The sequence below is a fragment of the Sorex fumeus genome, unplaced genomic scaffold (genome assembly GCF_029834395.1).
Source record: "Sorex fumeus unplaced genomic scaffold, SorFum_2.1 ptg000047l, whole genome shotgun sequence".
In the NCBI taxonomy this organism is placed as follows: domain Eukaryota; kingdom Metazoa; phylum Chordata; class Mammalia; order Eulipotyphla; family Soricidae; genus Sorex; species Sorex fumeus.
In genome coordinates, this window is record NW_026606104.1 from 14921929 (window position 1) to 14947641 (window position 25713).

The 25713-nt window shown below is 39.1% G+C and overlaps 1 protein-coding gene across 1 annotated transcript in view; it reads right to left on the reverse strand.

Annotated features, from left to right (window-relative positions):
- The window catches only part of LOC130031502 (calcium-activated chloride channel regulator 4-like), a 45628-nt gene that overhangs the window by 15997 nt on the left and 3918 nt on the right, over positions 1-25713 (reverse strand). The window contains 10 exon segments of the mRNA XM_056122850.1: positions 5613-5691; positions 7162-7339; positions 14479-14697; positions 16255-16301; positions 16304-16431; positions 21745-21809; positions 21811-21860; positions 24977-25124; positions 25269-25343; positions 25514-25579. Coding sequence (XP_055978825.1) covers positions 5613-5691; positions 7162-7339; positions 14479-14697; positions 16255-16301; positions 16304-16431; positions 21745-21809; positions 21811-21860; positions 24977-25124; positions 25269-25343; positions 25514-25579 — 1055 coding nt within the window.

Here is a 25713-nt window from a genome sequence, read left to right on the forward strand (position 1 = left end):
ACCTGTCACCACCAAGGAAATTGAAATGGTAATAAAAATTCTCCCCAAGCACAAAAGCCCTGGCCCGGATGGATTCACTAGTGAATTCTTCCAAATCTTTAAAGAAGACTTACTCCCAATCCTCTTTAAGCTTTTCCACGAAATTGAAATATCAAAAACACTTCCGAACAGTTTCTACGAAGCAAATATCACACTGATACCAAAAGCAGACAGAGATACCACAAAGAAAGAGAATTACAGGCCGATATCCCTGATGAACACAGATGCAAAGTTCCTCAACAAACTACTAGCAAATAGAATCCAACTACTCATCAAAAAGATTATACACCATGACCAAGTAGGATTCATCCCAGGGATGCAAGGATGGTTTAACATTCGGAAATCAATCAACATAATCCATCATATCAACAAAAGAAAAGATAAAAAGCAGATGATCATATCAATAGATGCAGAGAAAGCATTTGGCAAGATCCAGCACCCCTGTATGATGAAAACCCTAGCCAAAATGGGTATAGAGGGACTTTCCTCAACATAGTTAAAGCCATCTACCACAAACCTACAGCAAGCATCATCCTCAATGGGGAAAAACTGAGAGCCTTCCCTCTAAGATCAAGGACGAGACAAGGATACCCACTCTCTCCACTGCTGTTCAATATAATACTGAAAGTACTTGCAATAGCGATTAGGCAAGAAAAAGATATTAAGGGCATTCAAGTAGGAAAGGAAGAAATCAAGCTCTCACTATTCACAGATGATATAATACTATACTTAGAGAACCCAATAACCTCCACCAAAAAACTCCTCGAAACAATAGACTCGTATAGTAAAGTTGCAGGCTATAAAATCAATACCCAAAAGTCCAAGGCTTTCCTATACAAAAACAGTGAGAGAGAGGAAAGCTACATGAAAAAAATCAATCCCTTTCACAATTGTTCCCCAGAAAATCAAGTACCTAGGAATCAGCTTAACTAAGGAAGTAAAGGACCCGTACAAAGAAAACTACAAAACGCTACTTCAGGAAATAAAAGAGGACATGAGGAAATGGAAAGATATCCCCTGCTCATGGGTCGGGAGACTTAACATTGTCAAAATGGCAATACTACCGAAAGCATTGTATAAATTCAATGCAATCACTATAAGGATACCCATGACATTCTTCAAAGAAATGGAGCAAACACTCCTGAAATTTATATGGAACAATAAGCCCCCACGAATAGCTAAAGCAATTCTTGGGAAAAAGAAAATGGGAGGAATCAACCTCCCTAACTTCAAACTGTACTACAAAGCAGTAATAATTAAAACAGCATGGTACTGGAACAAAGGCAGAACTGCAGACCAATGGAACAGAGTTGAATACACTGACATCTCCCCTCAGTCATATGATCATCTAATCTTTGATAAAGGTGCAAGTAATGTGAAGTGGAGTAAGGAAAGCCTCATTAACAAATTGTGCTGGCATCACTGGACGGCTACATGCAAAAAAATGGGCTCAGAACTCTGCCTAACACCATGTACAAAAGTAAGATCAAAATGGATTAAAGACCTCAACATCAAACCAGAAACCATAAGGTACATTAAAGATAAAGTTGGCAAAACCCTCCATGACACTGAAGCTAATGGTATATTCAAAGATGCCACACCACTGACTGAGCAAGTGAAAACAGAGATAGATAAATGGGATTATCTTAAACCAAGAAGCTTCTGCACCTCCAAAGAAACAGTGACCAAAATACAAAGACAGTCTACAGAATGGGAAAGAATATTCGCCGAATACACAAGGGGTTGATATCAAGGATATATAAAGTACTGGTTGAACTCCACAGGAAGAAAACATCCAACCCCATCCAAAAATGGGGCAATGAAATGAACAGAAACTTTCTCAAAGAAGAAATCCAAATGGCAAAAAAGCACATGAGAAAATGCTCTACATCATTAATCATCAGGGAGATGCAGATCAAAACCACAATGAGATACCATCTCACACCTCAAAGACTGGCCCACATCCAAAAGAACAAAAGCAACTGATGCTGGCGCAGATGTGGCGAGAAAGGGACACTCCTTCACTGCTGGTGGGAATGCCGACTAGTTCAGCCCTTTTGGAAAACAGTATGGACATTTCTCAAAAAATTAGAAATTGAGCTCCCATTTGACCCAGAAATACCATTCATTCATTCATTCATCATCCTGTTATTCGTCAATTGCCTCGAGCTGGCCCCAGTAACGTCTCTTTCATCCTAGCCCTGAGATTATATTCAAGGCTCTTTAGGAGAATGAGACCCATCATTGTTACTGGTATTTGGCATATTTGGTACGCCATCGGGAGTTTGCCAGACTCTGCCCTGTGGGCAGGCTACATTTGATAGCCTGCAAGTTTGTCCAAAGTAGGAATGAGATAATAAGATGTCATAAAAAGACGTCCTGATAAGATGTTGGTCGGCCGCAAATGCGGCTGCGCGGTTCCGGGAGCTGGATTTTATAGTCTCTGAGTCTTGGCCGTTGATGTGATTACACGGCGCCAGGGGGCCAGGTGGTGGGTTTGATCCCCGCTTACTGGAATTTGGAGGATCTGGGTGGAGGATGCTCGACTCAGCAATACCACTCCTGGGAATATATCCCAGAGAGGCAAAAATGTATAGTCGAAGTGACATCTGCACTTGTTTGTTCATTGCAGGACTCTTTACAGTAGCCAGAAACTGGAAGAAACCTGAGTGCCCAAGAACAGATGACTGGTTAAAGAAACTTTGGTACATTTGCACAATGGAGTACTATGTAGCTGTTAGAAAAGATGAAGTCATGAAATTTACATACAAGTGGTACAACATGGAAAGTATCATGCTAAGCGAAATGAGTCAGAAAGAGAGGGATATACAAAGAAAGATTGCATTCATCTGGGGGATATAAAATAACAAAATATGAGATTAATACCCAAGAATAGCTGAGATCAACACCAGGAGGATTACTCCATAGCTTAGAGGCCAGCCGGGTATTCTAGGGGAAAGGGCATTTCAGATAGAGAAGGGAGCACCAAATGGAGGGTGTTTGGAGGATCCTCCCAGGAGGGGAGATGCATGTTGAAAGTAGACTGTGGACTGAACATGTTTGCCACTCAATGCCTCTTTTTCAGACCACAACACCCAAAAGGAGAGAGAGAACAAAAGGGAGTGCCCTGCCACAGTGGCAGGGGTGGATAGGGGGGAGGGATATTATCCATGGTGGTAGAAAATGGGCACTGGTGGAGGGATGGGTATTTGATCATGGTATGACTGAAACCGAAGCACAAAAATTTGTAAATCTACAACTGTACCTCATGGTGTTTAGCTAATAAAAAATAAATTAAAAAAAAAAAACAAAAAATTTTAAACAGTGCTTTTAGAAAAGAAATAGTCTTAAAGGAAATGGAAGAGCAAAGGCAACAGAATGAAAATAAAGAGCTTTTATGTAGAAGAAATAAAGTGGCTTAAAATTGAAATGAAAGCACTTCAAAAAAAAGAAAGACATTGTAACAGTAATTCCAAAATATTTAAAATATAATGAGAATGTTTTTACTACCAGCTGTAGACTACCAATTACAGCTATCAGCTACCATTTATTAAAGAGCATTAAAGAAACCCCATAAATTGTTAAGCTCTAAATTGTTTTTATTAGTGAGTGGTATCATCATTTTCTTAGTCAACTGTAGGATAACACCATTTTGTCCTTCCTCAGGTAGCTTAGGTTTGTCAGGTCACACCCATCTAAGGACACTGAACTTGTATTGTAAGCAATGTCCTTTCTGTGTGGACACAGGAAGACAGTTAATATTATGCTTTGTAACTTGGGAGTTGATTGACTCCGAATCATATTTACTCCTGGGCATCTGATTTCTTGACTCAGTTGCCCTTAGTTCCTAGCACCCCAAAAGCAGGGTCCCGACGAGGGACTGAATGGACCCAGGGCAAGCGGTGAGCTACCCTGGCATCGAAATGGGCCAGGCCAAAGAGCCACGATACTCAACTATAAGTTGAGGGCATGATCATGGACAAATGCTGTCATGATCCAAAAGTAAGTAACGATGAGTCTAGGACCCTGCTGGAGCTAGGAAGATTAACCTGGCCTGAGGACTGCGGAACGTATAGTGAAGTGAGATGTTCTCAGGAAGAACCAAACTAAGTTTATATCTCTTACTGTGCTCATACAGAATGACATTGCTAGAAATATTAGAAGTAGATTTATTACAACTATTTAAGTAGATTACTAACTGAGGGAAGAACACACCCTTGTTGATCCCACCCTTGAGCAGATCTCCTAGTAATCTGGAGTAATCTCTGTAGATGAGATTTTATCCTTGAGTTAATCTCCTGGAGGAGTGGTCTTACCTCTCTTTGTTGATTCATCAATATTCAACCCACCTTTATGTCACCGCCTTATGCGACTGCTATATAAACTAAGACTGTAAGCTCGGGCAGAGGAGAGTCAGAATGAGAGGGACTCAAGTTTGAGAGAAAGAACAGCCGTCCTGATCCAGGCCACACACAGGACTCAAGAGCACTGAATGCAGGCGGTGAGAAAGAGCCATCCAGTGAGCCCGTGAACACACAACCTTCGGCGTGTTAAGATTTTACAATCAACCATGTTGAAGCCCTCAGAAATGAACTTTGTTCTCTTTCAGTTTCTTCTCCACCAAATTCAAAGCTAGATCTCAGAAACTATTTTAATCTGTTTTGTAGGATATAGGACATCTCCAAACCAATCTGTACCTTTAGCTTATCTCTGCTTCCTATGGCTTCAGTGTTCCTCTCGATTGGAAAGTAGAGGAAAATAAGCTTGTTTGGGTGATCATATCTGTTTTAATGTAGGTGGTGACTTGTAGGTAGAGTTAGAAGTCAGGATTCTTGGCATAAAGTGACATGACATGGAAGGTGTAAATGCATATTTATAAATATGAAAATTTATAAAAATATTTTAAGGAAACAGGCTGTGGACATTTTATTTGGGAAATGAATAAAGAAGAATCTGGGTTTGAAAATGCTGTTATTAAATGCCATTACTAAAACATAGTAATTACTAAAACATAGGTGCAAAAGTTGAGTAAAGAGAGGAGAATGAAGTGAAAATCAAGTGAAAAATCTCACTAAATTAGGGGAAACATAGGCACATATCTCTATATATCTATATAAAGTGATATATCTATACATAATGATATTTTTTTGCTTCTGTGATATATTTCTTCGACTTTCAAACCTTGTCCTTGTGTTTATTCATTTAATTGAATACATTTCATTGTAGTGAAGCATGGAGAAATTTTAGAAGTATGGCATTTTTTTACATATTGAAAGAAAACAGTGCTATATTTTTGGAAAAAGTCCATTTATTGTTGGGAAATTTAACATACTATTTATTACTTTACTAAACCCAGTGGGAAAGGAGAAAAAAACTATACACCTCCTATTTCATCACTTAATTCTGTACTTTTAGGGGACATATATACAGAATACATACATAATTTTAGGTTGAAAATTGAAAAGTGAAAATTTACTTTGTCAAAAATATATAGCTTAAAACCGAAAACAAATTATTATTTTTTTTGATTAATACCATTACCAAACAAAATGTCAAAGAATAAGAACTCTGACCTGAAGAGACTTTTCAGAGAGAGGAGTGTTTCCAGATGTAAGGGCTGAGAAAGCTTCAATAAGGCCATTTGCATTCCTCCTATAATAGAAATACAAATTAGAGTGATTCCTAGAAGATGTGTAACTGTGAGTGATATTTCAGTGGTTAATAACATAGCAGAGTACACACACCACAGTTTGTTTTAATATGTGTTATTAGACCCCAATGAGTAAGAGAAAAGATTGATCTGAGGCATTAAAAATTTTTTAGCTAGAAAGTATAAATTATGTTTGTTTTTCACTTACAGAAACTGGAACTAGTTTAAATATACCAAATAATCATAAAATACAAAATAATTTGTTGTAGTTCATTGCATTAAACCTTATAGATTCCATGCAGCCCTTTGTGGGACTTATTTACTTTTATTTAAGATACAAGTCTGAGACCTTTGGTTTTTAGGTTTTTTAGCCAGTGCAGATCAATATCATAAACTAGAAAGATTAAGGAGATGATAAGTTAAGGTAGGTATGCTGGTAATAAGGAGATAAAAATGGTAAGAATGGAGAACTTTTTTTTCAAAACAAACAGACAGACAAACAATTAATTATAGAGTCAGTTCAGTGGGTAGGGAGCTTGTCTTGCACATGGTTTCAATCACTGACATCCCATATGGCTTCAATTCCTGACATCCCATATGGTCCCTGAGCACTGCCAGGAGTGATCATTGAGTGTAGAACCAGGAGTAACCCCTGAGCATTACTGGGTATGTCTCCCAATTACCCTTAACTTCCTCCTTATATTTCTACTAATTGCTAAGGGGTGTGATGAGGCAGAATGCTTGGGGAAAAATAAATAAGTAACCATCAAATCACCTTGAAATGATTGGAGTATGTACAATTAAGTATTAAAATCACGTATATATTTGATAGATTAGAAATCAACCTCATGCATTCATTGACATTCATGGTCAGTATTTTCTACTACGTTTGAGGAACTGAAAACATGTTTCATCGCAAAGCTAACAATTTTCATAAAATTAAATTAGAAACAGCTACTTAGGTCTGTTCACCCAGTTCTTCTACTAATCTCATCCCCCTACCCTGCAGCACATGCCTTGATCTGATGATTTCTCATAATGCTTCATTGTTATCCCCACCATATTTTTTCTTATTCTTTGATTTATCTTCTTTTATGGTATTTTCATCCGAAAAAGGTAACATCTTGTTTATGACTCTACTCAGAAATCACCTCATCTTTGATGTCTTCTTTCCTAACTATAGAGCGTGGGAGAATGGTCTTTCTCAGTTTACATAGTACTTAATTCCTACATAACCTTATGTATGATGGGAAGGTTATTTCATTATACTATCTGTGATCTGATAAGTAGTTTTATTTGTCTCTCCAGTCAGCTGTTGTGAGCACCTTGAAAACAGAGAATGGTTTTTCTTTATCTCTGATCCTCAGCTCTGGCAGTACTTACAGAGAGAGCTTTAAAAAAATGATTGAGTTTTCTGCTTCTACACTTACACACTACTATCCAGGGAATAAAATATATAGATCATATATTACCTGTTCGACTGCTCATTTCAATGGCATTTTTGTCAGCATTCGGTCCCAAAGCTATTAAATGAAGGATGGCCCCACTTTGTACCATTTCATCAACACAGTCTATTGGAGTGTTATTCTCTCCATCAGTCACCAGTACTATTTCAGATCCATTTATTTGGGGATATACAGATTTAATTTCCTGGAAACATAACCAGAAGGTAATTACTTACTGTTCCTAGATCAACTGGATTTTGGGGAATTTATGGAAAAATGCACAGAGACGAGTAAAAATATGCTAACAAGAAAAAGATATCTAGGTGTCTGTAAGAAAGTATAAAGAAAACTTATCTCAGAATAGTAATCTTATTTCATCTTCTCTGACAACTATAATAGCCATTGTTTTTTTTTTTACTTTAGCAATGCAAACAATTTAGTTATATTTAGGAGAAAAAATATTACAAATATTAGTGGTTTTCATGGCCTTGAGGTGGCAGTATATGCAGAATTACAATGTAGAAGATTTAGAATATCAAAATTACTAAAAAAAATTCTTAGAAAACAATTTGACCAAATTTATTTAAAGTCTTAGGTAAATAATGATTGCTTGATCACTTGACATCCCGTTACTCATCGATTTGCTTGAGCGGGCACCAGTAACATTTCTATTCATCCCTGTCGCTTGCTAGTGTAGCCCAATGCCATCTGCTTGTTCTAGGTACACGAAGAGTATCAAACCAATTGTTCAGAGTCTTAACGAAGAAGTATGACCATGTCGTAGGTGGGTGGCCACTCAATCTTTTGACGTCCAGTGGAATCCAGTCAGTAATGACTCTAGTCCAGCAGTCGTCTCCAAATTGCATTACGTGTCCAGTCCATCTGATTTTCGATGCCTTGACAAATGAGACAGTGTCCCTCATTCTTGACCGTTGACGGAGGTTGAAACTCCAGATTCTTTCTCTCATTTGAGTTAAGCTGGTTACTCCAAGCAGAGCTCTTTCAGTTCCTCTTTGGGAGACCCAAACAGCGTTCTCATCCTGTTTTCATGGGCCCAGTTCTCTGAGGGGTATGTTAATGCAGGGAGAACAGTGGAATCAAAGAGAAGTGCTCGGAGCCAGAGGTTCTTTTTCCTCTTAGCTGTTTCTTTGATGCTTTTGGAGGCGTTCCAACTCCCTTCTTCCTTGTGCAATTCAGGTGCCAGGTCATTTGTCATGTTGACTTCTAGACCTAGGTACACATAACTGTTGCATTCGGAGATGTTCGTTCTGTTGAGCATGAATGGAATGTAAGGAATGAGACGATTTCTCATAAACATTGTCTTCCTGAGACTCAACTGTAGTCCGACCTTTCCATACTCATGGTCGAAGTCGGCCAGCGTTTGTGCCGCTTGGCTAATGTTTGGTGTCATTAGAACAATGTCATCAGCGAAGTGGAGGTGGTGTAGTTGCCGACCATCTATCTTCACTCCCATTCCTTCCCATTCCAGTCATCACATGATGTTCTTGAGTTTGGCACTGAAGAGTTTCTGTGAAATGGTATCACCCTACCGAACTCCTCTTTTGACATGGATGATCACTTCTTTGTAGAATGGTGAGATCCTGGTAGTGAATCCGTAATACAGCTCACGTTAGATCCTGATGTATTGAGTTTGAGTGCCTTGTTAGCTAGGACTTTGATGACTACTTCAGTCTCAACAGAATCAAAGGCCTTCTTTAAATCAATGAACGTTAGACAGAGCGGCATCTTGAACTCCTGAGAAACCTCAATGAGCTTGGTTATCGTGTGGATATGGTCAATGGTGATGAATCCTTTGCGGGATCCAGCTTGCTTGCATGGTTGTCCTTCATCTAATGTTTTGCCAATCCTATTCAAGATGACTCGAGTGAACAGCTTGTATATGACAGACAATAGGCAGATCAGGCGATAGTTGCCAATGTTGTGGATGTTTCACTTCTTATACAGTAGTACAGTCCTGCTGGTTTTCCATTGGGATGGAAACTTGCATTCAGACAGGTAGTGTGTGAAGAGCAAACCAGTGTATTGATGAGCACTTATGACAGATTCTTCAGATGTTCTTCTCTGACCTTGTCTGGGCCAGGTGCTGTTCGCTTCTTTACTGACAAAATGGCATGTCATATTTCGGAATGGGAATGAGCAGGAGGGCCGCTGCAGTGAGCCTTGAAGCCTATGGCGTGGGCCCAAGTGGAGCCGCCACAGGTGCCAATCTTGGTGGTAGTAGCAAATATTCAAAGGAGAACTTTGAAGGCCGAAGTGGAGAAGGTAAATAATGAATGTTAGTAAACTTTAAAACGTGTGAAATAGTTGCTAATGTATATTAAAATGAAACTGAAAAACAGAACTTACCTTTATACATTTGTAGCATTTATATCATATCCTCCCTTACCCCATCATTTTCTGCACATGAGCTCAATTTAAGATACAAAGTAGATGAAGTAGGTTTCTTTCCCCTTTCTTTCTTTCTTTCTTTCTTTCTTTCTTTCTTTCTTTCTTTCTTTCTTTCTTTCTTTCTCTCCTTTTTCTCTCTTTCTACTCTTTCTTTCTTTCCTTCCTTCTTTCTTTCTTTTTTTCTTTCTCCCTCCCTCCCCCTTCCTTCCTCCCTCCCTCCTTCCCTCCCGCCCTCTCTACCTACCTCCTTACCTCTCTTTCTTTCTTTCTTTCTTTCTTTCTTTCTTTCTTTCTTTCTTTCTTTCTTTCTTTCTTCTTCCCTCCCAACCTCCATATCTCTCATCCATCCTTCCTTCCTTCCTTCCTTCCTTCCTTCCTTCCTTCCTTCCTTCCTTCTTAATTTTCTTGTTTGTGCTGGCTGGAGCAATAGCACAACGGGTAGGGCGTTTGCCTTGCAAGTGACCAACACGGCCAACCCAAGTTGGATTCCTCTGCCCCTCTCGGAGATCCCGGCAAGCTACCAAGAGTATCTCGCCCCCACGGCAGAGCCTGGCAAGCTACCTGTGATGTATTCAGTATGCCAAATACAGTAACAATTGTCACAATGGAGATGTTACTGTGCCTGCTCGAGCAAATCGAGAACAATGGGAGGACAGTGACAGTGACAGTTTGAGCCACATTCAATGATACTTAGAGCTTCCTCCTTATTCTACACTCAGGGATCACTCCTGACTGTGCTCCAGGAACCATATGAGTGCTGGGGATTGAATCATGGTCAACCACATCAAGATAAGCACCTGCTCACAGTACTATCTCTCCAGTCTCTTCTTTTCTTTTCTTTTACTGATATGTTCAGATCACATCAGTGAGTTAGTCTGTTTTGACTGCTGTGTAGGCAGTACAGTTTCTTCATTCATATAAAGAACTGAATTAAAATTTAAAATTGTATTGAGAACTCTGTGAGAGACTTATATATAGAGATGAATAGAAAAGATAACTAATTTCTTCCTTAGTTCACTTTAATTTCTCCATTTCCTACAATTTATTTTATTTGGGGAGTTGTATTCTTTTTTTTTTAAAATTTTTATTAGTGAGACACCATGAGGTACAGTTGTAGACTTACAAATTTTGTGCATGGTTTCAATTATACAATGATCAAATGCCCATCCCTCCACCAGTGCCCATTTCCCACTACCACGGATCCCAGTATCCCTCCCACCCCCATCCCCCCATCCCACCCTGCCTCTGTGGCAGGGCATCCCCCTCTGTTCTCTCTCTCCTTTAAGGTGTTGTGGTTTACAAAGGAGGCATTGAGTGGCAATCATGTTTGGTCTATAGTCTACTTTCAGCATGCTTCTCCCATCCTGGGAGGATGCTCCCAACACCCTTTATTTGGTGCTCCCTTCTCTATCTGAGCTGCCTTTTGCTCTAGCATGTGCGGCTGGCCTCCAAGCCATGGAGCAAACCTCATGGTAAGAATCTCGGCCATTCTTGGGTGTTAGTCTCCTATTTTGTTACTTTATGTTCCCCAGATTAATGCAATCTTTCTATGTCTATCCCTCTCTTTCTGACTCATTTTGCTTAACATGATACTTTCCATGTAATACCACTTGTATGTAAATTTCATGACTTCATCTTTTCTAATCGCTACATAGTAGGGAGTTATATTCTTAAAGCATAAATATATGTATCTGATACGTAAAGCCCTTGCACATACTTCTGTTGTTCTTAAATGATAAACCTTATATTTTTTAAGCTTTGAGATATCTAACCATTTTTCCCCCTATAAATCCAGCACTCCTAATAGTGCAGGTTCTTTTTTAAAATTTTTATTGAATCACCATGATATAGTTATAAGCTTTCATTTTTGGGTTTACAATCACACAATGATCAAACACCCATCTCTCAACCAGTGCACATTCCCTACCTCCAATATTCCTGGTATAACCCCCTTTTCCCACCCTCCCTCTGCCTCCATGGCAGACAAGGTTCTTCATAATCTCTCTGTGCTTTTGGGCATATGGTTTGCAATACAGACCCTGAGAGGTTATCATGTTTGGTCCTTTATTACTTTATGCACACATCTCCCATTCCAACCAACCAATTCCTCCTGCCATCTTTTTCTTAGCGATCCCTTCTCTATTCCAGCTGCCTTCTCCCCTTTGCTCATGAGGCAGGCTCCCAGCTATGGAGCAATCTATCTGTCCCGTGTATCTACTGTCCTTAGGTGTCAGCCTCATGTTACGTTGTTTTATACTCCACAAATGAGTGCAGTCCTTCTATGTCTAGCCCTCTCTTTCTGACTCATTTCACTTAGCATGATACTTTCCATGTCTATCCATTTATAAGCATAGTTCATGACTTCATCTCTCCTGACAGCTGCATAGTGTTCCATTGTGTAGATGTACCAAAGTTTCTTTAACCAGTCATCTGTTCTAGGGCACTTGGGTTGTTCCCAGATTTTGGCTATTGTGAACAGTGCTGAATAAACATATAGGTACAGATGTCATTTCTACTGAGCTCTTTTGCATCCTCGGGATATATTCCCAGAAGTGGTACTGTGGGGCCATATGAAAGCTCAATTTCTAGTTTTTGAAGGACTGTCCATATTGTTTTCCAGAAAGGTTGGACTAGTAGGCATTCCCACCAACAGTGAAAGAGCGTCCCTTTCCCCCACATCTACTCCAGCACTGGTTGCTTTTGTTCTTTTGAATGTGTGCCAGTCTCTGTGGTGTGAGATGAGATATCTAACCCTTTATCTGCAAAATACATTTCATATATTTGTAAAAGTTCACAGACCTTCAGTATCTATCATTTCTTCGAATAATCTAGTCTTTTTACACTCTTTCTCAAAGAATATTACATGAGCTCTCTACCTGAACCACTGACTTGTCATCCTTCAAATCTTCAATGTTACCTTCATTGAAGTGATGTACGCTTTAGTGAAGTGTGCTGGGCCTCCCCTTTCCCTATCACATCACCCTGTTTGGTTCTTCACAAAACACTGTGCACAATAAAATTTATTATTTTTATGTATGCTATATCCAATGAAATTCTCTGGTATTGTAAACAAGCATTTTTCAGAAATCATGAAAATCACTGATTTACTCCCTTGCTTATGGCTGCTGACCTATGGGCCAGGATGAAGGACAGGTGCAGTTCATAGTGTAAAAAGGATGTAAACTAATTAAAGTAATAAAGGCATTTTTTAAAACAAAAATTTCTAGTGACTTTTCCCTGTTTTTGGTTAGTCCTATGCTTTGTAGGATTATGAAAATAGGAATCACATGAAAGTTGAGGTTCAAGTATGTGAAACAGCAGTTAACATTAAAATGTTCTAGTAAAATATAGAAAGGAAAACTAATTTGCCACTGTAAAAATCACAGTGGCAAATTAGTATCTCATTAAGCCTCACATCTTTTTTTCCTAGGTAATTGCGCTTGTTCTAAATCTTTTCATTGGATTTTTTCCTCCAGTCTATTAAGGTAAACTAACCTTGGTACCTCTTTGCAACACACACACACAAATTTTTTCTGAACTCTCTAGAATCAAATCACAACAAGAAATTTCTTCTATATCATATACAACAACCTAATTTGTTGTTCAACTTGGCTGTGCCTGTACTCTACCTAGGGAGGGGTGCTTATGCTTATCTTCTCCCAATGAGAAACCTCATCTTTCCTCAGTGGCACTACCCAGAACACTTTTCTGATAGTGTCTAGTTCTTTTTGGAGCTCTATGCCATTATGGATGGTTTCATTCAGCCGTATCATTCTCAGCCTTTTCTAGTAACTATTTCTCTTTTGTTAAAGACATTATTTCTGATCCTCAGAGTGCTATGCTGTGTCTTAAATGTATACTCCTTCTGGGCATGGTAAGATGTTGTTCATTCACTTCTATTATTTTTTGAGTCCCTGTATATCATAAGATCTGTTCTAGACAAAAGAGATACAAAGAAGAATAAGATAATTTTTCAAGTTTGTTTCTGAGTCCTAAAGGAGTCCCCTGTCCACTTTTTAGGACATAAATGTATGAGTTTAGTACAACGTATTGTAATTGAGATTTGCATAGGTAGTTTTGGGAGACCAGAAAAAGAACTTTTCTTACTCCAGTTTGGAAAACAAACTCATTCTAGATGAATTGGATGCCCGCACTAAACTCTGAAAGATGTATAGGAGTCAAGAGAGAAATTTTTTTCTAACTAAATTTTTCTGGAATAAGAGTTTCTATTTCTAGAGTCTAGTGCAATGTTTACATTGTACTGAATGTGGGTAGAAGAAATAAATGGCTAGATCTAGCCATATCTTCCTTATAGTGTTTTTGCTTATGAACACAACCAATGTGTTTAGAGGTTACTCCTGGCTCTTGTTTGGCAGTCCCTGTGGTTCCAGTAATCAAACCCAGACTTTCTGTATGCAAAGCAAGTGCTCAGCCCATTGAGCTATCTCTCCATATCTGGTATTGCTTTTTGTCTATTTCTTTGAGAACAAAGAATTCATTTGTTAACTAATTCCAATAAAATAAATCCCTATTAAAATTCTCTGGTTGGTCTTAACTCTTGACTTTGAATAAAACTACAAATCCACTCTCTTCTTGTGTCTATCAAGTATTTCCAGTAGATAAAAGGTGCAAGGTTAGGAAATATTCCCATATTTCTATATGTAGTTCTGAGCCAACAAAATATTACCAAAGGGTTTCAAGTTTCTCTCAATCAACTCCATTTTCTAGAAAGAACAGATTCACATGGGTTATGTCTTTTCAACTCTACCACCAACTTTTTTCTTCATACAGTATTCACTGATTCTCTTGAGGTCATGATTACAGAAATTGATTGCTGGTATGAAGGTTTGGTCAAAACAGATGCAGGTTAAATGCTGACCATTTAGGCTTTGATACTTCTGTCTCTACATAGCAAAAGTGAGCCCACACACTTACCCCCATGCTTCCAGACTTATCAAGAACTAAGCACACAGTTCTTTCACCGACCCTCAGCAATGAGAACACAGGTAGAGGGGGTGGTGCCATCATAGGCATTGTGTTCTTAATATCCTCAGAAGTGCTGATCACTTCCCATGTGCTTCTGCGATTACACTTTTTATTTTGTAGGTTTGGAGCTTCTTTGTTATGGTTCTTTTCATTACAGAATTCAATGACCTAAAAGTTCAACAAAATGAAAAAAATTGCATAAAATGCATTATTACAACTAATAAAAATGTTATTATTTACTTTATCATTTTATTTGCTCAAAAACATAAAAACCTTTTAAAGCCCTTTGTAAATACATTTTCTAATGAAATATAAAGAGTTACAATATCAAATCAAATTTTCAGTAATAGTCGAAAATATTAGTTGAGTGGTTATTATGTGTTAATCATTGTTGAAAGAACTCTGTATTAATCCATGCAGTCTTTCAGGTTACCCACATTAAATATTTTTTTTAATAATGGAGGAGTACTGCTATTTGTTCAGCATTGATTATGCTGATTGAATTGGGCATGAACTCCACATTACTTTTTTATTTTATTGTATCACCATGAGACAGAATCATGAAGCTTTCATGTATGAGATTCAGCCACTCAATGATGGAACACCCAACACTACACCAGTGCACATTTTCCACCACTAATGTCCCAAGTATTACCCCCACCCCCGACACACACAGACATATACACATCGTAGTCCTCATCCTGCCTCTATGGTAGACAATTTCCCCAAAACTCTCTAATTTTATTTTATTTTATGTTTTGCTTTTTGGATCACACCTGGCAATGCTCAGGGGGCCCACTTCTGGCTCCGCACTCAGGAATTATTCCTGGCGATGCTTGTGGGACCACATGGGATGCAGGGAATCAAATCCAGGTTGGCTGCGTGCAAGGCAAACGCCCTATCTGCTGTGCTATTGCTCCAGTCCCTTTCTCTCTAATTTTGGGCATTAATTTTACTCAAGTTTTCCCACCAAAATTCAAGCCTACCTGCCAGGGACAGATGCTAGATAATATATTTTCCGTAACTCATTTCGAATATCATGAGAGCTTGCATGGCTGCAATTGTGAATGTAAATTTCTAGATTGTAAGTGGTTGGGTTCCAAAGACATCTCTGTATGGCACCATTTTGGAATTTAATTGGGAGTCTCTGGGCCAGGGCTATTGGTGTGCTAAGATGGAATCTGGAGGCAAATTATGGACATGACAGCCAGTCTTCTGGGTGGGTGGTGACCTGGGGAGGGACAAGCATGGATCCTCTGCTGCCACGTGGCCCAGAGATTTAGTCCTGAGCCCACATACCTGGGCCTTGCTTGTGAAAGCTCTTGGTCACTGGGATTCCATCTGGAGTGGGTGGAATCTATACCTGCTCCAGCTGGGGTGCCCTGGTGATATTGGCTCAATATGGGGCCCAGGGAGGTCTCTGGCACTGTGATGTTATCTGGGACTTGCTGCTGTGCCTCTGAACCAGGGCTTTTGGTATGATAAGATGATGCCTGGAGGCTAGTTGTGGCATGACAGCCAGTCTTCTGGGCAGGTGGGGACCTGGGGAGGGAAAGCCCAGGTCCTCTGCTGCCATGCAGCCTGGAGATTTAGTTCTGGAACCCGCATACCTGGGCCTTGCTTGTGGAAGCTTTTGGTCACCGGGCCACATGGACATTTTATAATTACAATAACATGTAATTTGATTATAAATATGCAACTTGAAGTGACAGTTGGTATACTTACAGAATCTATACCTTGCATAAACATTATTGATGTTTTTGCAGTTTGCTTTTATCAGGGAAGAACTGACAAGCTTTTTCATATAGTTTTGTGGTGGAATTAAATTTGCATGGTCTAAGTACAATTGATGGTCCTTGATTCTTATATATTCTATTTGAACCAGTAATCCCTTGGGAGCACCTGAAAAATATTGACATTAGCCTTTAAATAAATCCAATTAACCATTGACTAAAAAAATCTTGTGTTTATATTTACATTGATTCTTATATTAAAGTTTTTTTATAACATTTCTGTGGTTGAGTAACACTGTAGTGCTTACTTCATGCTTATGATCACTGTATCACTGTATCACTGTCATCCCGTTGATCATTGATTTGCTCAAGCAGGCACCTTTGTGAGACTTGTTACTGTTCTTGGCATATCGAATACATCACAGGCTGCCTTGTACAAGGCAAACGCCCTACCTGCTGTGCTATTGCTCCAGCCCATAGCTTGATAGACATAATACACAAATGATTTGACACAAAACGAACACAAGTGCTCCACATTTTAATCTGAAGCTCTGACTATGGGACTGAGAATTAGCAGGAAGCGTAAGCCCCTGGTAATAGTTTGGAGCATGTAGGCAGCCTAACAGATCTACCCTGTGAGAAAGAATCAAAGAACATTATAGAGAAGATGAACTTACACTTATATCTGAGAAAGCCGAGCCCCAAAGGTCATGATGTTTCCTGAGAAGCTGTCAGCGGTGTCCTCACCAGCAGCAGATCTCATCACTATGTATACGTTCACCCTTCCACTCACCACCCAATATGGCTGTGAACCCCAAAACCAAAGACGCTCTTTAAAACTCCACTCTCTTTTTATGTCTATCCCTCTCTTTCTGACTCATTTCGCTTAGCATGATACTTTCCATGTAGTACCACTTGTATGTAAATTTCATGACTTCATCTTTTCTAACAGCTATATAGTACTCCATTGTGTAGATGTACCAAAGTTTCTTTAACCAGTCATCTGTTCTTGGACACTCAGGTTTTTTCCAGATTCTGGCTATTGTAAAGAGTGCTGCAATGTACAACTGTACCTCATGGTGTTTCACTAATAAAAATTAAAAAAAATTAAATTAAAAAAATTAAAGGTTGTATGGTGCCGCCAGCAGGTCAATCTGTACCTGTGAGGTGACTGCATCAGCAGCCTGATGGTGACTTCAGACTTCCAGATACCCCAACATTGCTGCTGTGCCTTTGGCCAGAGCCCAAAAACCTGGTGCAAAGTTTACCAAGGAAGTAAATGGCCAAAAGTTAGGTATGTGGGAAACACACCCACAAACCACCTCCGGCTCAGCTATAATATTGGAGGCATGGCCTCTCTGGTTCCTGATTGAACTGCTTAATGACCATGATCCCAGAGACTCAGAAACAAATCTTGAAAAAAGAGTGGCTTTTGGCAGAAATGCGTCCGGTCCCTGCAGTAGGTTACTGGTGCTGGGTCAACCCAGGTGGAATAGGTTTCGTGCCTTGGCCTGTTCCCCTTGGTGGTTCGGTGGCTGCCATCCTTCAGAGGCCACAGGACAGTCAGGTTTGGGCCCCCAGTGACGAGACATCTTGGGCCTCACGGGATGGGGTGAGGGGAGCCGGGCCTGTCCTCCCCACCCCAACGAGACCCCAAGTTATCGCCCACGAATGGCCTCTCTGGCTCCTGATCAAGCTGCTCAACGGCCATGATCCCAGAGACTCAGAAACAAATCTCGAAACCCAGGGGCTTTTGGCAGAAATCCCTCCAGATTTAAGTGTTAAAATTTCGGAATTTCAAAATCACATGGCCCTACTGCAACCACGTGACATCATACATTATTCATAACCAGCAATAGAACACAAATTGTCAAAAAAATTAAAAAAAAACTCCACTCTCCTCAGACTCCATGTCACACTCCGTGGCAGTCACTGTAACTGTTTAGAAGATACCTCGGATATTTTGTTCATCTGAAATCCTTTTTCAGCAATAGCATGTGGGAATCAACTCTGAATTATGTATGTGGTTATTTTTATGGTTACATAAAAGACACGATTTTGACTTTGCAGTGCTGGTAGAACTTTAATTACTGACAACTTTAACTTGGTTCTTACTCACAATGTAATCTATAATTGACTTCAGATTTGTCTCAGTGTTCATGTTGAAAGCCCAAGTAACTGATTCTGAAGTTTTTGTGGAAACTTGATTGGTGTTTTAGAAGGACTAGGCTTAGTTACAAAGTATGTATCAGGTGTGGCTACATCTCATATTCCTCAGCCTGCCTGGGAGTCTGGGTCTTTTTCTGATGAGAGAAGGGGCCATTTGTTGTCTTTCCAAATTATTTCAAAATTTAGGAATCGAGAGAAGAGATTCTTTTTGAGTCTTTCATTGGCATTTGTTGTGGAACAGGCAGGTAATGAATATTCTTTCCCACCTTCTGTTTTGTAATGATCAGGTCTGTGATCCTGGGGGTCCCTGTGGTCAGTGTTAATTTCCGTGAGCCCCTCAAAAGGACTGTGTGTTAGAATAGGTTTTAGCCTCCTTTTAAAAACCTGGTTGGGGCCATTTGAAATCTCATCACCTTTCAGCATGGTGGACTGCCATGTTTTAGAAGTTGTGTAGTTTTGTGACAGGTTTCAGAGTTGATTCTCATGCTTATGATATACAAGGTTATTGGTCCGCCACCACCACTACAGTGCCAAGATCCTCCATCAGGTTTAATTCAGATTTGTATATCAACTCATTCTTTTTGACAGTAAAGTTTAAGTGTCTCTATAGGGGAAGTTACTTTTTTCAGAAATCTGAGGCTGAAATTTTAATTGATTTATTTATTTGTGGGCACATTAGGGTTACACAGAGTAGTGCTCAGGGGGTCTTCTTGTCTCTGTGCTCAGGGATTATCCCTGGTGCTACTCAAGGGAAACATGTGGTGCTGGAAATTGAACCAGTTCCCTGTGTACTCTTCCTCAGATTCCACCAGAGGAAACCTTTAAATGGTATCCCCAGAATATGCAAAAGTTTAGTGTGCTGCTGGCATGAAAGCTGCTGCTGACCAGGAAGACCTGGCATGTGCCCTTAGATTAAGGGCTGCAGGTTCCCTTTTGCAACATATTTCTAGTAGCTTTGCAGTAGTAAATGCATTGCAGGTATCTAAACTATCATGAAAACGTTTATTCTTGGAATAACTATAGCTTCAAGTTCTTTGTAGATTTCAAAGATGATATTCCCAAAAGAACGGGAACTGCTATGGGGAGGCATTTTGATAAAGGTATTAATGCATGAAATTGGCCAGTGGTTAAAATAAATAAGCTGGGATTGTAAATATATCCCATATTTCCAATGTTGTTCCAGTTCAAACCAGCAATACAAGAAGCAATTACTTAAGCAGGGAGATATTACAGTGGTAAGGGTGCATGCTAGCCTTTCCAAGATTCTATTCTTGGTGCCACATGGTCCCTTAATCACTTCAGATAGAAAATGGTGCATTGAACCACAGGGTTAGTTGACTGAGAATCACAGATGTAGTCACGATTACCAGGAGGTGGTCTAAGTACCACTTGTAAGGCTTCCCCTCTTCTCCACCGAGAAGAAGAAATAACTTGATGTTATTTAGTCACTTAGGGAGTTAGTTTACTCCAGTCATATGTACTTCCATTGCTCCACTGAGGCATGATGATACTATACATATTTATTAGCCAAGGTAAATTTTCTTTAGCAGATATTAGAAATTTTGTGAAAACATGGTATAAACATATAAAATTATTTTAATGTGTCCTAGAACAAGTGCTTTCAGGTCAGTGAAGTCTTCATTATACTCCTCTCTTTTGTTTGTCTATTTTTTATCCAAAGTCCAAAACCCTAGCAGTGCATTTGAAATTAATTAAATTGATAGCACCTATACTTGGATTTCTTTTCCTAATTTGCCTCTCTTGCTTTTAGAACCATGAGGGGTGTGCTTTATTAACTGTGATGTAAGATAAGTATTTTTAATTTTTAATTTTTTTATATTTCAGATACTTTTTAAAAAATTACTGTACAGTACTAATGTATTAAACATTAAATGTTTACTGTCTAAAATGTTTCATAAGGGTGGGCAGAGTGAAAGTATAGTGGTAGGGCATTTTTCTTGCACGTAGCTGACCCGAGTTCAATCCCCAGCATCCCATATGATCCCCCAACCACCCTGCACGGCAGAGCCAGGAGTAATTCCTGAGTGCAGAGCCAGGAGTAACCTCTGAGTATCGCTGGGTGTGATCCAAAATGCAAACAACAACAACAACAACAACAATAATAACAAAAACCTTCAAAAGGACAGCTAGCATCTTAAATGAGGTTATTTCAAAATAATTTGTAATATTTATCTGTTTCTGTTGTTGTTGGGGCCAGGGTGTCCTAGGCATTGCTCAGAAGCCCCTGGACCCTAGGCCAACAGTTCAGTGGCCTGGATCTGTGGCTGCAATGTTGCTTGGGTCCTGTAGTGCTGGAAGTACCTGGGCCTACAGGCTGGTGCTGGGTGCCTCCAGGGCTGTATCTAGAGATGCTTAGGGAATATATGTGACTGGGAATTGAACGTCGGTCTATCTCAACACTGTACTCTCCTACTCCTAAATTTGCAATGTGTAGGTAAGTTCTGTTTGGAGGTTCTAGCAGGGGAGCGCAGCTACTCCTATACCCTCGACCAAAGACCGGTTCGTCTCTATTAGGGGAAGGCCATCCTCTTCGACTCAGCACGCAGCTTCGGGAGGGACGCACATGGAATGGTGAGGGAGGAAGGGAACACCCTCCCAGCCAGCCAGATCAGCCGAATCAACCCTGGTGATCAATGGGGTGATAGATGTTGCAGCCAGATAGCACAGCGGTAGGGCGTTTGCCTTGCACGCAGCCAGCCCAGCCGAGCTGGGTTTGATTCCTCTGCCCCTCTCGGAGAGACCTGCAAGCTACCGAGAGTATCTTGCCCGCATGGCAAAGCTGGCAAGCTACCCGTGACATAGTCTATATGCCAAACACAATAACAAGAAGTCTCAAAATAGAGATGTTACCGAACCCGCTCCGAGCAAATTGATGAACAACGAGAGGACAGATAAATTCTTAAAAAATGATAAATAAAAAAAAATTTCCATTTGGCATTTAAAGCTGTTGATCTTTTACTGAGCCCACAGTCACCATTACTTGCTAGTACTTCTTATTCATTCTTTTGTAATTCCATTTTGGTCTCCTAACATATAGTACAACATATTCCACAGAGCACAGTTTCAGCACAAATGAGTTCTGCCAGCTATATTGACAAACTACAAGCATTCTTGAATTTATGTGTAACTTAAATGGCCCACCAGCTATTTTAAGATACATTTACAAAAATAAAACCAGCTTTGGTGAACAGCCTATATGATCTATTGTTAAATGAAAATAATTACCATTTAAAAGAAAATTTTAAAAAGAAGGAACAACCTAAAGACAGTTAAAAAATGTAAATGGTCATACCTTGTTGCTTCAATTTTCTTGTTTGAAGCAGCATAGAAAGGCTCATCATCATTATACTCATCAAACATCAAACACTCCCCAGCGGAGGTGAGCCCATTCATGGACAAGCAGTTGACCTGTGAGAAAATATTCCAAATAGAAGATCAGAATTCAAGTGGCAAAAGTAGTCCATCAAATATTTTTTAATTTTCAAGAAAATATCGATGTTCTGGTTTTAAATAACCTAAGCAGATTTTTAAATAAAAATATTATGCTATATTATACATAATGATTTATTATTAAGTCACTGTCACTGTCACTGACCTCCCGTTGTTCATCAATTTGCTCGAGCGAGCTCAGTAACGGTCCATTGTGAGACTTGTTGCTACTGTGTTTGGCATATCAAATACCTCATGGGTAGCTTGCCAGGCTTTGCCGTGGGGGCGAGATACTCTCGGTAGCTTGCCAGGCTCTCTGAGAGGGGCAGAGGAATCGAACTCTGGTCGACCAGGTTGGCCGCATGCAGGGCAAATGCCCTACCTGCTGTCCTATTGCTCCAGCCTTTATTATTAAGTATATTATATTTTATTTAAAATGTTAAATCAATGAAATATTTGTTTCATATGTGACAAGGGCATAGAGACTGGGCTTGTGGTTTGGTTCTTGTAGAAAAAAATATCATAAATATTAAAATGATTTTTGGTTCCACAAAACTCTCTCCAACCAAGAAAATAGGCAGATATGCAATATACCAGTAACACTAAAACTTCTGACAGTATAAATTAAATGTTAAAAACTGTCTATATATGTTTCCTAAGGGTTTGTAATAAAAAATATGGAAAAAATAGCTATAGACTGTATATATAATAATTTCATAAATATCTAAGTGAAGTAATTATTGTTCTTAAATATAATCATTTGTAACATAAAAATTATTAATTGTATATATTCAGCACCATGTTTGAATATAAAGTTGAGTAATATATAGTTCGTGACAGGAAGAAGTTTATTTATTTTTTTCAGCTAATCTATTTTTATTTATTTATTTATTTTTGGTTAGTATTCTTTTCTTTTTCCTTTTTTAAAAATTTTTATTAGTGACACACCATGAGGTACAGTTGTAGACTTACAAATTTTTGTGCTTGGGTTTCAATTATACAATGACCAAGTACCATCCCTCCACCAGTGCCCATTTTCCACCACCACAGATCCCAGTATCCCTCCCATCCCCATTCCCCCATCCCACCCTGCCTCTGTGGCAGGGCATTCCCTTTTGTTCTCTCTCTCCTTTTGGGTGCTGTGGTTTGCAAAAGAGGCATTGAGTGGCAATCATGTTTGGTCTATAGTCTACTTTCAGCATCCTTCTCCCATCTTGGGTGGATCCTCCTAACACCCTTTATTTGGTGCTCTCTTCTCTATCTGAGCTGCCTTTTCCCCTAGCATGTGTGGCTGGCCTCCAAGCCATGGAGTGAACCTTCTGGAACTTACCTCGGCTATTCTTGGGTATTAGTCTCCTATTTTGTTACTTTATGTTCCTTCAGGGAGAAGTTTAGATAGAGGAAGTCAGAATAAAAATCTGTTCCTAAGGATTATTACAGAGTAAAGGAAGAACAAAGGTAAATTCATAGCTTAAAGACAGAAAAAATGTGGTGTTTTAATCAATAGTAGCAAAAGTAAGTAGCAATGGAAAAAATTAGGAATGATATATGTTTAGTTGCAGTGTATTACTGTAATTGCTGAGCTCTGAAAATAGAAGGGGGAAGGTGAATAATGTCATAAAAATCATATGTCAAGATTTTAGCTTTTGATACTCAAGTGTTTGGTGGACTGGTAGAGAGTTTTTTCAGTCAAGGTATATTTTAATGAATGGGAATGAAAAGAATAAGAAGAGAGCAATCTGAAATGCAGATTGATAAAGAGGGTTGAAAAGAAATATGTAAAAGTATTCTTGAGAAGTGTTGAGGCTTCCTTAATCACTGAAATGTGTGTTTTGTATTGTTTTGTTGTCATGGTTTTGTTATTTTTTAAAAATCTTGGAAGCATATTAAATGAGCCAAAGAAAACTGACTGGAATTTAGTACTAAGGATTGACAAGTTGAATCAAAGAAAGATAACAGTAGTGAGGAAGTTGGAATTTTTATACTTAGAGTTGAAATGACTGACTTTACCAGACATGCCAAGTGGGAAAGATGGATAGCTAGAAAGGTGTAAAGGGAGACAGGTGACAGGAGAACAAACAGGGTGTTGCATAAGGTATAGTGGGGAGAAAAAGCTTGGGATGTGAGGAAGGACATTTTAAGACAGTTGGAATACAGTTCCCAATAAAGTTGAGGACCAGGGCTAGATGAATATTCAACAGATACAAGGGATTTAATCAAAGCTACTGAAGGGGCAGTGGAAGAGGGAGAGGTGTAAATGGATACATGGACTCAGGAAAGTTTTCTTAAACATAGTGACATTGATTAAAGCCTTCTTAAACAACAAGGTGCATTTTCATAAGAAAAATAATATGCTTTACTTCTTTTGAACTAGTGATCTTAACTTGTAAGTTGAAGTAGCTGAAATTGCCTTTTTTTAGAGCTAAAAAGGATCTTTTACTTGGAAAATTCATCTGATTCAAACAAACAAGATGAATAATAATATCAGCCACTAATAGTACCTGAACATTTCACCTGTGCAGAAATATGAATCATGGCAGATTTCAGCTATCCTCATGCTGCCTTTCATGGAGGCAGCAGATGATTGATTATAGTCCAGTTGTAGAATACTGATTATTCAAGTCCAAGAATGTCTAGAGAAATACATTTATAATTTGCGGCTCTATGGTCAACTTTCCATAAATACTATACTGCATATAATTGCATGAGTTACCTGATATTCTTAACAATTTTGAAAATCAGAATTCCTCTATTTAGGATAGGCAAAGGCAAAGGCCCTCCCGTTGATCGTCGATTTGCTCGAGCGGGCCCAGTAACGTCTCCATTGGAGACTTTGTTGTTACAGTGTCTGGTATATCGAATACTCTCGGTAGCTTGCCAGGCTCTCCTAGAGGGGTGGAGGAATCGAACTCGGGTCGGCCATGTTGGCCGCTTGTAAGGCAAACGCCCTACCTGCTGTGCTATCGCTCGTAGGAAATAAGTACAGGGAGGCTAGCACACTTTTCTAAGGACACACAGTTTGTTTATCAGGAGTTAGTATTTAAACATTGTACATAGCTGGCTTTTTACTCAATTTTATTAACTGGAACGCTTACCTGGTGGCCCATATTCACTTTGCTTGTTTCCAAGTAGAAAGTCAGGGGTCAAATGAATGAATTCTCCTTCTTCTCCACACTGTGAAAAGTGTCTGGTGTAGGGTTCATCTCTACCTGGCAATGCAGGTGGTGCAACTATGACAGTAGCCTGATATAAAATTATTTATTAAACCTTAGAAATGGAAATGATTTTGTTTATTCTGAAATAATTAGTTTTCAGTAAAATTGAGGAAGAACAGAAAATATTTTTTCAGAAAATACCATTTATAAGAGGAGTTTTACTGAGCCTTACATGTTTGTAGCTTTCATGTCTTGGCCTCATATATTCAGGTTTTTGTTTCCAGGTGTCTGGAATTAATATATTTACTTTTTTTTTAATTTTTATTAGTGAAACACCATGAGGTACAGTTGTCGACTTACAAATTTTTGTGCTTGGATTTCGGTCACACCATGATCAAATACCCATCCCTCCACCAGTGCCCATTTTCCACCACCAAGGATAATATCCCTCCCCCCCATTCCCCCCAATATATTTACATTTTTAAAATATGTTCTGTTTTCTGTGGCTTTAAACAGGTAAGTAGAAGCTTCAGTCACCATGTCCTATTATTAAGAGGAAAATATGGCATGGTCAAATGACATGAATTTAAGGAGCAGGGATTCATGACAGACATTTCCCAATTTAAAGCAGTGAGAAAAATCAGAATCTCAGCCTCAGAATTGCTACTCTGCCATCC